The sequence below is a fragment of the Lepisosteus oculatus genome, chromosome 4 (assembly GCF_040954835.1).
Source record: "Lepisosteus oculatus isolate fLepOcu1 chromosome 4, fLepOcu1.hap2, whole genome shotgun sequence".
Classification (NCBI taxonomy): domain Eukaryota; kingdom Metazoa; phylum Chordata; class Actinopteri; order Semionotiformes; family Lepisosteidae; genus Lepisosteus; species Lepisosteus oculatus.
The window spans coordinates 14,835,154-14,848,590 of record NC_090699.1 but is presented as its reverse complement, the minus strand read 5'-3'; the positions used below and the strand labels follow the sequence as shown (position 1 = coordinate 14,848,590).

At 52.3% G+C, this 13,437-nt stretch overlaps 2 protein-coding genes across 2 annotated transcripts; both read right to left on the bottom strand.

Annotated features, from left to right (window-relative positions):
• Positions 1-226: 226 nt before the first annotated feature.
• LOC138238222 (salivary glue protein Sgs-3-like) lies at positions 227-2,013 on the bottom strand (the record flags this gene model as incomplete). Its single annotated transcript, XM_069188279.1, has 2 exons — positions 227-403; positions 1,216-2,013. Coding segments are annotated over 2 exons (975 nt in total), but the record flags the coding sequence as incomplete, so codon positions are not given.
• Positions 2,014-2,113: 100 nt separating this feature from the next.
• LOC138238221 (mucin-2-like) lies at positions 2,114-13,086 on the bottom strand (the record flags this gene model as incomplete). The annotated part of the gene is made up of 4 exons (XM_069188278.1): positions 2,114-2,311; positions 3,571-4,316; positions 7,732-7,892; positions 12,014-13,086. Coding segments are annotated over 4 exons (2,178 nt in total), but the record flags the coding sequence as incomplete, so codon positions are not given.
• Positions 13,087-13,437: the final 351 nt, after the last annotated feature.

The following is a 13,437-nucleotide window of genomic DNA, read 5'->3' as shown; positions in this document are numbered from 1 at the left end:
GGTGGGGGCAGTTGTTGTGGTAGTAGGGGCAGGTGTTGTAGTTGTTGGGGCTGTAGTTGTGCTTGGTGGAGTAGTTGTGGTACTTGGGGCAGGTGTAGTAGTTTCAGGGGTTGTTGTGGTGGTGGGGGCAGTTGTTGTGGTAGTAGGGGCAGGTGTTGTAGTTGTTGGGGCTGTAGTTGTGCTTGGTGGGGTAGTGGTGGTAGTTTGGGCAGGTGTTGTAGTAGTTTCAGGAGTTGTTGTGGTGGTGGGGGCAGTTGTTATGGTAGTAGGGGCAGGTGTTGTAGTTGTTGGGGCTGTTGTTGTGCTTGGTGAAGAAGTGGTGGTAGTTGGGGTAGGTGTTGTAGTAGTTTCGGGAGTTGTGGTGGTGGGGGCAGTTGTTGTAGTTGTTGGGGCTGTTGTTGTGCTTGGTGGAGTAGTTGTGGTAGTTGGGGCAGGTGTAGTAGTTTCAGGAGGTGTTGTGGTGGTGGGGGCAGTTGTTGTGGTAGTAGGGGACGGTGTTGTAGTTGTTGGGGCTGTAGTTGTATTTGGTGGAGTAGTTGTGGTAGTTGGGGCAGGTGTAGTAGTTTCAGGAGTTGTTGTGGAGGTGGGGGCAGTTGTTGTGGTAGTAGGGGCAGGTGTTGTAGTTGTTGGGGCTGTAGTTGTGCTTCGTGGAGTAGTTGTGGTAGTTGGGGCAGGTGTAGTAGTTTCAGGAGTTGTTGTGGTGGTGGGGGCAGTTGTTGTGGTAGTAGGGGCAGGTGTTATGGTTGTTGGGGCTGTAGTTGTGCTTGGTGGAGTAGTTGTGGTACTTTGGGCAGGTGTAGTAGTTTCAGGAGTGGTTGTGGTGGTGGGGGCAGTTGTTGTGGTAGTAGGGGCAGGTGTTGTAGTTGTTGGGGCTGTAGTTGTGCTTGGTGGAGTAGTTGTGGTAGTTGGGGCAGGTGTAGTAGTTTCAGCAGTTGTTGTGGTGGTGGGGGCAGTTGTTGTGGTAGTAGGGGCAGCTGTTGTAGTAGTTTCAGGAGTTGTTGTGGTGGTGGGGGCAGTTGTTGTGGTAGTAGGGGCAGGTGTTGTGATTGTTGGTGCTGTTGTTGTGCTTGGTGGAGTAGTGGTTGTAGTTGGGGCAGGCGTTGTAGTATTTTCAGGAGTTGTTGTGGTGGGGGCAGTTGTTGTGGTAGTAGGGGCAGGCGTTGTAGTATTTTCAGGAGTTGTGGTGGTGGGGGCAGTTGTTGTGGTAGTAGGGGCAGGTGTTGTAGTTGTTGGGGCTGTTGTTGTGCTTGGTGGAGTAGTGGTGGTAGTTGGGGCAGGTGTTGTTGTAGTTTCAGGAGTTGTTGTGGTGGTGGGGGCAGTTGTTGTGGTAGTTGGGGCAGGCGTTGTAGTATTTTCAGGAGTTGTTGTGGTGGGGACAGTTGTTGTGGTAGTAGGGGCAGGTGTGGTAGTTGTTGGGGCTGTTGTTGTGCTTAGTGGAGTAGTGGTGGTAGTTGGGGCAGGTGTAGTAGTTTCAGGAGTTGTTATTGTGGTGGGGGCAGTTGTTGTAGTTGTTGGGGCTGTAGTTGTGCTTGGTGGAGTAGTTGTGGTAGTTCGGGCAGGTGTAGTAGTTTCAGGAGTTGTTGTGGTGGTGGGGGCAGTTGTTGTGGTAGTAGGGGCAGGTGTTGTAGTTGTTGGGGCTGTAGTTGTGCTTGGTGGAGTAGTTGTGGTAGTTGGGGCAGGTGTAGTAGTGTCAGGAGTTGTTGTGGTGGTGGGGGCAGTTGTTGTGGTGGGGGCAGTTGTTGTAGTTGTTGGGGCTGTAGTTGTGCTTGGTGGAGTAGTTGTGGTAGTTGGGGCAGGTGTAGTAGTTTCAGGAGTTGTTGTGGTGGTGGGGGCAGTTGTTGTGGTAGTAGGGGCAGGTGTTGTAGTTGTTGGGGCTGTTGTTGTGCTTGGTGGAGTAGTGGTTGTAGTTAGGCCAGGTGTAGTAGTTTCAGGACTTGTTGTGGTGGTGGGGGCAGTTGTTGTGGTAGTAGGGGCAGGTGTTGTGATTGTTGGTGCTGTTGTTGTGCTTAGTGGAGTAGTGGTGGTAGTTTGGGCAGGTGTTGTTGTAGTTTCAGGAGTTGTTGTGGTGGTGGGGGCAGTTGTTGTGGTAGTTGGGGCAGGCGTTGTAGTAGTTTCAGGAGTTGTTGTGGTGGTGGGGGCAGTTGTTGTGGTAGTAGGGGCAGGTGTTGTGATTGTTGGTGCTGTTGTTGTGCTTGGTGGAGTAGTGGTTGTAGTTGGGGCAGGAGTTGTAGTATTTTCGGGAGTTGTTGTGGTGGGGGCAGTTGTTGTGGTAGTAGGGCCAGGTGTTGTAGTTGATGGGGCTGTTGTTGTGCTTGGTGGAGTAGTGGTGGTAGTTGGGGCAGGTGTAGTTGTAGTTTCTGGAGTTGTTGTGGTGGTGGGGGCAGTTGTTGTGGTAGTTGGGGCAGGCGTTGTAGTATTTTCAGGAGTTGTTGTGGTGGGGACAGTTGTTGTGGTGGGGGCAGTTGTTGTAGTTGTTGAGGCTGTAGTTGTGCTTGGTGGAGTAGTTGTGGTAGTTGGGGCAGGTGTAGTAGTTTCAGGAGTTGTTGTGGTGGTGGGGGCAGTTGTTGTGGTAGTAGGGGCAGGTGTTGTAGTTGATGGGGCTGTTGTTGTGCTTAGTGGAGTAGTGGTGGTAGTTGGGGCAGGTGTAGTAGTTTCAGGAGTTGTTGTGGTGGTGGGGGCAGTTGTTGTGGTGGGGGCAGTTGTTGTAGTTGTTGGGGCTGTAGTTGTGCTTGGTGGAGTAGTTGTGGTAGTTGGGGCAGGTGTAGTAGTTTCAGGAGTTGTTGTGGTGGTGGGGGCAGTTGTTGTGGTAGTAGGGGCAGGTGTTGTAGTTGTTGGGGCTGTTGTTGTGCTTGGTGGAGTAGTGGTGGTAGTTAGGCCAGGTGTAGTAGTTTCAGGACTTGTTGTGGTGGTGGGGGCAGTTGTTGTGGTAGTAGGGCCAGGTGTTGTAGTTGTTGGGGCTGTTGTTGTGCTTGGTGGAGTAGTGGTGGTAGTTGGGGCAGGTGTAGTTGTAGTTTCTGGAGTTGTTGTGGTGGTGGGGGCAGTTGTTGTGGTAGTTGGGGCAGGCGTTGTAGTATTTTCAGGAGTTGTTGTGGTGGGGACAGTTGTTGTGGTGGGGGCAGTTGTTGTAGTTGTTGAGGCTGTAGTTGTGCTTGGTGGAGTAGTTGTGGTAGTTGGGGCAGGTGTACTAGTTTCAGGAGTTGTTGTGGTGGTGGGGGCAGTTGTTGTGGTAGTAGGGGCAGGTGTTGTAGTTGATGGGGCTGTTGTTGTGCTTAGTGGAGTAGTGGTGGTAGTTGGGGCAGGTGTAGTAGTTTCAGGAGTTGTTGTGGTGGTGGGGGCAGTTGTTGTGGTGGGGGCAGTTGTTGTAGTTGTTGGGGCTGTAGTTGTGCTTGGTGGAGTAGTTGTGGTAGTTGGGGCAGGTGTAGTAGTTTCAGGAGTTGTTGTGGTGGTGGGGGCAGTTGTTGTGGTAGTAGGGGCAGGTGTTGTAGTTGTTGGGGCTGTTGTTGTGCTTGGTGGAGTAGTGGTGGTAGTTAGGCCAGGTGTAGTAGTTTCAGGACTTGTTGTGGTGGTGGGGGCAGTTGTTGTGGTAGTAGGGCCAGGTGTTGTAGTTGTTGGGGCTGTTGTTGTGCTTGCTGGAGTAGTGGTGGTAGTTTGGGCAGGTGTTGTTGTAGTTTCAGGAGTTGTTGTGGTGGTGGGGGCAGTTGTTGTGGTAGTTGGGGCAGGCGTTGTAGTAGTTTCAGGAGTTGTTGTGGTGGTGGGGGCAGTTGTTGTGGTAGTAGGGGCAGCTGATGTAGTTGTTGGGGCTGTAGTTGTGCTTGGTGGAGTAGTTGTGGTAGTTGGGGCAGGTGTAGTAGTTTCAGGAGTTGTTGTGGTGGTGGGGGCAGTTGTTGTAGTTGTTGGGGCTGTTGTTGTGCTTGGTGGAGTAGTTGTGGTAGTTGGGGCAGGTGTAGTAGTTTCAGGAGTAGTTGTGGTGGTGGGGGCAGTTGTTGTGGTAGTAGGGGCAGGTGTTGTAGTTGTTGGGGCTGTAGTTGTGCTTGGTGGAGTAGTTGTGGTAGTTGGGGCAGGTGTAGTAGTTTCAGGAGTTGTTGTGGAGGTGGGGGCAGTTGTTGTGGTAGTAGGGGCAGGTGTTGTAGTTGTTGGGGCTGTAGTTGTGCTTGGTGGAGTAGTTGTGGTAGTTGGGGCAGGTGTAGTAGTTTCAGGAGTTGTTGTGGTGGTGGGGGCAGTTGTTGTGGTAGTAGGGGCAGGTGTTGTGGTTGTTGGGGCTGTAGTTGTGCTTGGTGGAGTAGTTGTGGTACTTGGGGCAGGTGTAGTAGTTTCAGGAGTTGTTGTGGTGGTGGGGGCAGTTGTTGTGGTAGTAGGGGCAGGTGTTGTAGTTGTTGGGGCTGTTGTTGTGCTTGGTGGAGTAGTGGTGGTAGTTAGGCCAGGTGTAGTAGTTTCAGGACTTGTTGTGGTGGTGGGGGCAGTTGTTGTGGTAGTAGGGGCAGGTGTTGTGATTGTTGGTGCTGTTGTTGTGCTTAGTGGAGTAGTGGTGGTAGTTTGGGCAGGTGTTGTTGTAGTTTCAAGAGTTGTTGTGGTGGTGGGGGAAGTTGTTGTGGTAGTTGGGGCAGGCGTTGTAGTAGTTTCAGGAGTTGTTGTGGTGGTGGGGGCAGTTGTTGTGGTAGTAGGGGCAGCTGATGTAGTTGTTGGGGCTGTAGTTGTGCTTGGTGGAGTAGTTGTGGTAGTTGGGGCAGGTGTAGTAGTTTCAGGAGTTGTTGTGGTGGTGGGGGCAGTTGTTGTGGTGGGGGCAGTTGTTGTAGTTGTTGGGGCTGTAGTTGTGCTTGGTGGAGTAGTTGTGGTAGTTGGGGCAGGTGTAGTAGTTTCAGGAGTTGTTGTGGTGGTGGGGGCAGTTGTTGTGGTAGTAGGGGCAGGTGTTGTAGTTGTTGGGGCTGTTGTTGTGCTTGGTGGAGTAGTGGTGGTAGTTAGGGCAGGTGTAGTAGTTTCAGGAGCTGTTGTGGTGGTGGGGGCAGTTGTTGTGGTAGTAGGGGCAGGTGTTGTAGTTGTTGGGGCTGTAGTTGTGCTTGGTGGAGTAGTTGTGGTAGTTGGGGCAGGTGTAGTAGTTTCAGGAGTTGTTGTGGTGGTGGGGGCAGTTGTTGTGGTAGTAGGGGCAGGTGTTGTAGTTGTTGGGGCTGTTGTTGTGCTTGGTGGAGTAGTTGTGGTAGTTGGGGCAGGTGTAGTAGTTTCAGGAGTTGGTGTGGTGGTGGGGGCAGTTGTTGTGGTAGTAGGGGCAGGTGTTGTAGTTGTTGGGGCTGAAGTTGTGCTTGGTGGAGTAGTGGTGGTAGTTGGGCCAGGTGTAGTAGTTTCAGGAGTTGTTGTGGTGGTGGGGGCAGTTGTTGTGGTAGTAGGGGCAGGTGTTGTAGTTGTTGGGGCTGTAGTTGTGCTTGGTGGAGTAGTTGTGGTAGTTGGGGCAGGTGTAGTAGTTTCAGGAGTTATTGTGGTGGTGGGGGCAGTTGTTGTGGTAGTAGGGGCAGGTGTTGTAGTTGTTGGGGCTGGAGTTGTGCTTGGTGGAGTAGTTGTGGTAGTTGGGGCAGGTGTAGTAGTTTCAGGAGTTGTTGTGGTGGTGGGGGCAGTTGTTGTGGTAGTAGGGGCAGGTGTTGTAGTTGTTGGGGCTGTAGTTGTGCTTGGTGGAGTAGTTGTGGTACTTGGGGCAGGTGTAGTAGTTTCAGGGGTTGTTGTGGTGGTGGGGGCAGTTGTTGTGGTAGTAGGGGCAGGTGTTGTAGTTGTTGGGGCTGTAGTTGTGCTTGGTGGAGTAGTGGTGGTAGTTTGGGCAGGTGTTGTAGTAGTTTCAGGAGTTGTTGTGGTGGTGGAGGCAGTTGTTATGGTAGTAGGGGCAGGTGTTGTAGTTGTTGGGGCTGTTGTTGTGCTTGGTGAAGAAGTGGTGGTAGTTGGGGTAGGTGTTGTAGTAGTTTCGGGAGTTGTGGTGGTGGGGGCAGTTGTTGTAGTTGTTGGGGCTGTTGTTGTGCTTGGTGGAGTAGTTGTGGTAGTTGGGGCAGGTGTAGTAGTTTCAGGAGTTGTTGTGGTGGTGGGGGCAGTTGTTGTGGTAGTAGGGGCAGGTGTTGTAGTTGTTGGGGCTGTAGTTGTATTTGGTGGAGTAGTTGTGGTAGTTGGGGCAGGTGTAGTAGTTTCAGGAGTTGTTGTGGAGGTGGGGGCAGTTGTTGTGGTAGTAGGGGCAGGTGTTGTAGTTGTTGGGGCTGTAGTTGTGCTTCGTGGAGTAGTTGTGGTAGTTGGGGCAGGTGTAGTAGTTTCAGGAGTTGTTGTGGTGGTGGGGGCAGTTGTTGTGGTAGTAGGGGCAGGTGTTATGGTTGTTGGGGCTGTAGTTGTGCTTGGTGGAGTAGTTGTGGTACTTGGGGCAGGTGTACTAGTTTCAGGAGTGGTTGTGGTGGTGGGGGCAGTTGTTGTGGTAGTAGGGGCAGGTGTTGTAGTTGTTGGGGCTGTAGTTGTGCTTGGTGGAGTAGTTGTGGTAGTTGGGGCAGGTGTAGTAGTTTCAGCAGTTGTTGTGGTGGTGGGGGCAGTTGTTGTGGTAGTAGGGGCAGCTGTTGTAGTAGTTTCAGGAGTTGTTGTGGTGGTGGGGGCAGTTGTTGTGGTAGTAGGGGCAGGTGTTGTGATTGTTGGTGCTGTTGTTGTGCTTGGTGGAGTAGTGGTTGTAGTTGGGGCAGGCGTTGTAGTATTTTCAGGAGTTGTTGTGGTGGGGGCAGTTGTTGTGGTAGTAGGGGCAGGCGTTGTAGTATTTTCAGGAGTTGTGGTGGTGGGGGCAGTTGTTGTGGTAGTAGGGGCAGGTGTTGTAGTTGTTGGGGCTGTTGTTGTGCTTGGTGGAGTAGTGGTGGTAGTTGGGGCAGGTGTTGTTGTAGTTTCAGGAGTTGTTGTGGTGGTGGGGGCAGTTGTTGTGGTAGTTGGGGCAGGCGTTGTAGTATTTTCAGGAGTTGTTGTGGTGGGGACAGTTGTTGTGGTAGTAGGGGCAGGTGTGGTAGTTGTTGGGGCTGTTGTTGTGCTTAGTGGAGTAGTGGTGGTAGTAGGGGCAGGTGTAGTAGTTTCAGGAGTTGTTATTGTGGTGGGGGCAGTTATTGTAGTTGTTGGGGCTGTAGTTGTGCTTGGTGGAGTAGTTGTGGTAGTTGGGGCAGGTGTAGTAGTTTCAGGAGTTGTTGTGGTGGTGGGGGCAGTTGTTGTGGTAGTAGGGGCAGGTGTTGTAGTTGTTGGGGCTGTAGTTGTGCTTGGTGGAGTAGTTGTGGTAGTTGGGGCAGGTGTAGTAGTTTCAGGAGTTGTTGTGGTGGTGGGGGCAGTTGTTGTGGTGGGGGCAGTTGTTGTAGTTGTTGGGGCTGTAGTTGTGCTTGGTGGAGTAGTTGTGGTAGTTGGGGCAGGTGTAGTAGTTTCAGGAGTTGTTGTGGTGGTGGGGGCAGTTGTTGTGGTAGTAGGGGCAGGTGTTGTAGTTGTTGGGGCTGTTGTTGTGCTTGGTGGAGTAGTGGTTGTAGTTAGGCCAGGTGTAGTAGTTTCAGGACTTGTTGTGGTGGTGGGGGCAGTTGTTGTGGTAGTAGGGGCAGGTGTTGTGATTGTTGGTGCTGTTGTTGTGCTTAGTGGAGTAGTGGTGGTAGTTTGGGCAGGTGTTGTTGTAGTTTCAGGAGTTGTTGTGGTGGTGGGGGCAGTTGTTGTGGTAGTTGGGGCAGGCGTTGTAGTAGTTTCAGGAGTTGTTGTGGTGGTGGGGGCAGTTGTTGTGGTAGTAGGGGCAGGTGTTGTGATTGTTGGTGCTGTTGTTGTGCTTGGTGGAGTAGTGGTTGTAGTTGGGGCAGGAGTTGTAGTATTTTCGGGAGTTGTTGTGGTGGGGGCAGTTGTTGTGGTAGTAGGGCCAGGTGTTGTAGTTGTTGGGGCTGTTGTTGTGCTTGGTGGAGTAGTGGTGGTAGTTGGGGCAGGTGTAGTTGTAGTTTCTGGAGTTGTTGTGGTGGTGGGGGCAGTTGTTGTGGTAGTTGGGGCAGGCGTTGTAGTATTTTCAGGAGTTGTTGTGGTGGGGACAGTTGTTGTGGTGGGGGCAGTTCTTGTAGTTGTTGAGGCTGTAGTTGTGCTTGGTGGAGTAGTTGTGGTAGTTGGGGCAGGTGTAGTAGTTTCAGGAGTTGTTGTGGTGGTGGGGGCAGTTGTTGTGGTAGTAGGGGCAGGTGTTGTAGTTGATGGGGCTGTTGTTGTGCTTAGTGGAGTAGTGGTGGTAGTTGGGGCAGGTGTAGTAGTTTCAGGAGTTGTTGTGGTGGTGGGGGCAGTTGTTGTGGTGGGGGCAGTTGTTGTAGTTGTTGGGGCTGTAGTTGTGCTTGGTGGAGTAGTTGTGGTAGTTGGGGCAGGTGTAGTAGTTTCAGGAGTTGTTGTGGTGGTGGGGGCAGTTGTTGTGGTAGTAGGGGCAGGTGTTGTAGTTGTTGGGGCTGTTGTTGTGCTTGGTGGAGTAGTGGTGGTAGTTAGGCCAGGTGTAGTAGTTTCAGGACTTGTTGTGGTGGTGGGGGCAGTTGTTGTGGTAGTAGGGCCAGGTGTTGTAGTAGTTTCAGGAGTTGTTGTGGTGGTGGGGGCAGTTGTTGTGGTAGTAGGGGCAGCTGATGTAGTTGTTGGGGCTGTAGTTGTGCTTGGTGGAGTAGTTGTGGTAGTTGGGGCAGGTGTAGTAGTTTCAGGAGTTGTTGTGGTGGTGGGGGCAGTTGTTGTAGTTGTTGGGGCTGTTGTTGTGCTTGGTGGAGTAGTTGTGGTAGTTGGGGCAGGTGTAGTAGTTTCAGGAGTTGTTGTGGTGGTGGGGGCAGTTGTTGTGGTAGTAGGGGCAGGTGTTGTAGTTGTTGGGGCTGTAGTTGTGCTTGGTGGAGTAGTTGTGGTAGTTGGGGCAGGTGTAGTAGTTTCAGGAGTTGTTGTGGAGGTGGGGGCAGTTGTTGTGGTAGTAGGGGCAGGTGTTGTAGTTGTTGGGGCTGTAGTTGTGCTTGGTGGAGTAGTTGTGGTAGTTGGGGCAGGTGTAGTAGTTTCAGGAGTTGTTGTGGTGGTGGGGGCAGTTGTTGTGGTAGTAGGGGCAGGTGTTGTGGTTGTTGGGGCTGTAGTTGTGCTTGGTGGAGTAGTTGTGGTACTTGGGGCAGGTGTAGTAGTTTCAGGAGTTGTTGTGGTGGTGGGGGCAGTTGTTGTGGTAGTAGGGGCAGGTGTTGTAGTTGTTGGGGCTGTTGTTGTGCTTGGTGGAGTAGTGGTGGTAGTTGGGGCAGGTGTAGTAGTTTCAGGACTTGTTGTGGTGGTGGGGGCAGTTGTTGTGGTAGTAGGGGCAGGTGTTGTGATTGTTGGTGCTGTTGTTGTGCTTAGTGGAGTAGTGGTGGTAGTTTGGGCAGGTGTTGTTGTAGTTTCAAGAGTTGTTGTGGTGGTGGGGGAAGTTGTTGTGGTAGTTGGGGCAGGCGTTGTAGTAGTTTCAGGAGTTGTTGTGGTGGTGGGGGCAGTTGTTGTGGTAGTAGGGGCAGCTGATGTAGTTGTTGGGGCTGTAGTTGTGCTTGGTGGAGTAGTTGTGGTAGTTGGGGCAGGTGTAGTAGTTTCAGGAGTTGTTGTGGTGGTGGGGGCAGTTGTTGTGGTGGGGGCAATTGTTGTAGTTGTTGGGGCTGTAGTTGTGCTTGGTGGAGTAGTTGTGGTAGTTGGGGCAGGTGTAGTAGTTTCAGGAGTTGTTGTGGTGGTGGGGGCAGTTGTTGTGGTAGTAGGGGCAGGTGTTGTAGTTGTTGGGGCTGTTGTTGTGCTTGGTGGAGTAGTGGTGGTAGTTAGGGCAGGTGTAGTAGTTTCAGGAGCTGTTGTGGTGGTGGGGGCAGTTGTTGTGGTAGTAGGGGCAGGTGTTGTAGTTGTTGGGGCTGTAGTTGTGCTTGGTGGAGTAGTTGTGGTAGTTGGGGCAGGTGTAGTAGTTTCAGGAGTTGTTGTGGTGGTGGGGGCAGTTGTTGTGGTAGTAGGGGCAGGTGTTGTAGTTGTTGGGGCTGTAGTTGTGCTTGGTGGAGTAGTTGTGGTAGTTGGGGCAGGTGTAGTAGTTTCAGGAGTTGTTGTGGTGGTGGGGGCAGTTGTTGTGGTGGGGGCAGTTGTTGTAGTTGTTGGGGCTGTAGTTGTGCTTGGTGGAGTAGTTGTGGTAGTTGGGGCAGGTGTAGTAGTTTCAGGAGTTGTTGTGGTGGTGGGGGCAGTTGTTGTGGTAGTAGGGGCAGGTGTTGTAGTTGTTGGGGCTGTTGTTGTGCTTGGTGGAGTAGTGGTTGTAGTTAGGCCAGGTGTAGTAGTTTCAGGACTTGTTGTGGTGGTGGGGGCAGTTGTTGTGGTAGTAGGGGCAGGTGTTGTGATTGTTGGTGCTGTTGTTGTGCTTAGTGGAGTAGTGGTGGTAGTTTGGGCAGGTGTTGTTGTAGTTTCAGGAGTTGTTGTGGTGGTGGGGGCAGTTGTTGTGGTAGTTGGGGCAGGCTTTGTAGTAGTTTCAGGAGTTGTTGTGGTGGTGGGGGCAGTTGTTGTGGTAGTAGGGGCAGGTGTTGTGATTGTTGGTGCTGTTGTTGTGCTTGGTGGAGTAGTGGTTGTAGTTGGGGCAGGAGTTGTAGTATTTTCGAGAGTTGTTGTGGTGGGGGCAGTTGTTGTGGTAGTAGGGCCAGGTGTTGTAGTTGTTGGGGCTGTTGTTGTGCTTGGTGGAGTAGTGGTGGTAGTTGGGGCAGGTGTAGTTGTAGTTTCAGGAGTTGTTGTGGTGGTGGGGGCAGTTGTTGTGGTAGTTGGGGCAGGCGTTGTAGTATTTTCAGGAGTTGTTGTGGTGGGGACAGTTGTTGTGGTGGGGGCAGTTGTTGTAGTTGTTGAGGCTGTAGTTGTGCTTGGTGGAGTAGTTGTGGTAGTTGGGGCAGGTGTAGTAGTTTCAGGAGTTGTTGTGGTGGTGGGGGCAGTTGTTGTGGTAGTAGGGGCAGGTGTTGTAGTTGATGGGGCTGTTGTTGTGCTTAGTGGAGTAGTGGTGGTAGTTGGGGCAGGTGTAGTAGTTTCAGGAGTTGTTGTGGTGGTGGGGGCAGTTGTTGTAGTTGTTGGGGCTGTAGTTGTGCTTGGTGGAGTAGTTGTGGTAGTTGGGGCAGGTGTAGTAGTTTCAGGAGTTGTTGTGGTGGTGGGGGCAGTTGTTGTGGAAGTAGGGGCAGGTGTTGTAGTTGTTGGGGCTGTTGTTGTGCTTGGTGGAGTAGTGGTGGTAGTTAGGCCAGGTGTAGTAGTTTCAGGACTTGTTGTGGTGGTGGGGGCAGTTGTTGTGGTAGTAGGTCCAGGTGTTGTAGTTGTTGGGGCTGTTGTTGTGCTTGCTGGAGTAGTGGTGGTAGTTTGGGCAGGTGTTGTTGTAGTTTCAGGAGTTGTTGTGGTGGTGGGGGCAGTTGTTGTGGTAGTTGGGGCAGGCGTTGTAGTAGTTTCAGGAGTTGTTGTGGTGGTGGGGGCAGTTGTTGTGGTAGTAGGGGCAGCTGATGTAGTTGTTGGGGCTGTAGTTGTGCTTGGTGGAGTAGTTGTGGTAGTTGGGGCAGGTGTAGTAGTTTCAGGAGTTGTTGTGGTGGTGGGGGCAGTTGTTGTAGTTGTTGGGGCTGTTGTTGTGCTTGGTGGAGTAGTTGTGGTAGTTGGGGCAGGTGTAGTAGTTTCCGGAGTTGTTGTGGTGGTGGGGGCAGTTGTTGTGGTAGTAGGGGCAGGTGTTGTAGTTGTTGGGGCTGTAGTTGTGCTTGGTGGAGTAGTTGTGGTAGTTGGGGCAGGTGTAGTAGTTTCAGGAGTTGTTGTGGAGGTGGGGGCAGTTGTTGTGGTAGTAGGGGCAGGTGTTGTAGTTGTTGGGGCTGTAGTTGTGCTTGGTGGAGTAGTTGTGGTAGTTGGGGCAGGTGTAGTAGTTTCAGGAGTTGTTGTGGTGGTGGGGGCAGTTGTTGTGGTAGTAGGGGCAGGTGTTGTGGTTGTTGGGGCTGTAGTTGTGCTTGGTGGAGTAGTTGTGGTACTTGGGGCAGGTGTAGTAGTTTCAGGAGTTGTTGTGGTGGTGGGGGCAGTTGTTGTGGTAGTAGGGGCAGGTGTTGTAGTTGTTGGGGCTGTTGTTGTGCTTGGTGGAGTAGTGGTGGTAGTTGGGGCAGGTGTAGTAGTTTCAGGACTTGTTGTGGTGGTGGGGGCAGTTGTTGTGGTAGTAGGGGCAGCTGATGTAGTTGTTGGGGCTGTAGTTGTGCTTGGTGGAGTAGTTGTGGTAGTTGGGGCAGGTGTAGTAGTTTCAGGAGTTGTTGTGGTGGTGGGGGCAGTTGTTGTAGTTGTTGGGGCTGTTGTTGTGCTTGGTGGAGTAGTTGTGGTAGTTGGGGCAGGTGTAGTAGTTTCAGGAGTTGTTGTGGTGGTGGGGGCAGTTGTTGTGGTAGTAGGGGCAGGTGTTGTAGTTGTTGGGGCTGTTGTTGTGCTTGGTGGAGTAGTTGTGGTAGTTGGGGCAGGTGTAGTAGTTTCAGGAGTTGGTGTGGTGGTGGGGGCAGTTGTTGTGGTAGTAGGGGCAGGTGTTGTAGTTGTTGGGGCTGAAGTTGTGCTTGGTGGAGTAGTGGTGGTAGTTGGGGCAGGTGTAGTAGTTTCAGGAGTTGTTGTGGTGGTGGGGGCAGTTGTTGTGGTAGTAGGGGCAGGTGTTGTAGTTGTTGGGGCTGTAGTTGTGCTTGGTGGAGTAGTTGTGGTAGTTGGGGCAGGTGTAGTAGTTTCAGGAGTTATTGTGGTGGTGGGGGCAGTTGTTGTGGTAGTAGGGGCAGGTGTTGTAGTTGTTGGGGCTGGAGTTGTGCTTGGTGGAGTAGTTGTGGTACTTGGGGCAGGTGTAGTAGTTTCAGGGGTTGTTGTGGTGGTGGGGGCAGTTGTTGTGGTAGTAGGGGCAGGTGTTGTAGTTGTTGGGGCTGTAGTTGTGCTTGGTGGAGTAGTGGTGGTAGTTTGGGCAGGTGTTGTAGTAGTTTCAGGAGTTGTTGTGGTGGTGGGGGCAGTTGTTATGGTAGTAGGGGCAGGTGTTGTAGTTGTTGGGGCTGTTGTTGTGCTTGGTGAAGAAGTGGTGGTAGTTGGGGTAGGTGTTGTAGTAGTTTCGGGAGTTGTGGTGGTGGGGGCAGTTGTTGTAGTTGTTGGGGCTGTTGTTGTGCTTGGTGGAGTAGTTGTGGTAGTTGGGGCAGGTGTAGTAGTTTCAGGAGTTGTTGTGGAGGTGGGGGCAGTTGTTGTGGTAGTAGGGGCAGGTGTTGTAGTTGTTGGGGCTGTAGTTGTGCTTGGTGGAGTAGTTGTGGTAGTTGGGGCAGGTGTAGTAGTTTCAGGAGTTGTTGTGGTGGTGGGGGCAGTTGTTGTGGTAGTAGGGGCAGGTGTTGTGGTTGTTGGGGCTGTAGTTGTGCTTGGTGGAGTAGTTGTGGTACTTGGGGCAGGTGTAGTATTTTCAGGAGTTGTTGTGGTGGTGGGGGCAGTTGTTGTGGTAGTAGGGGCAGGTGTTGTGGTTGT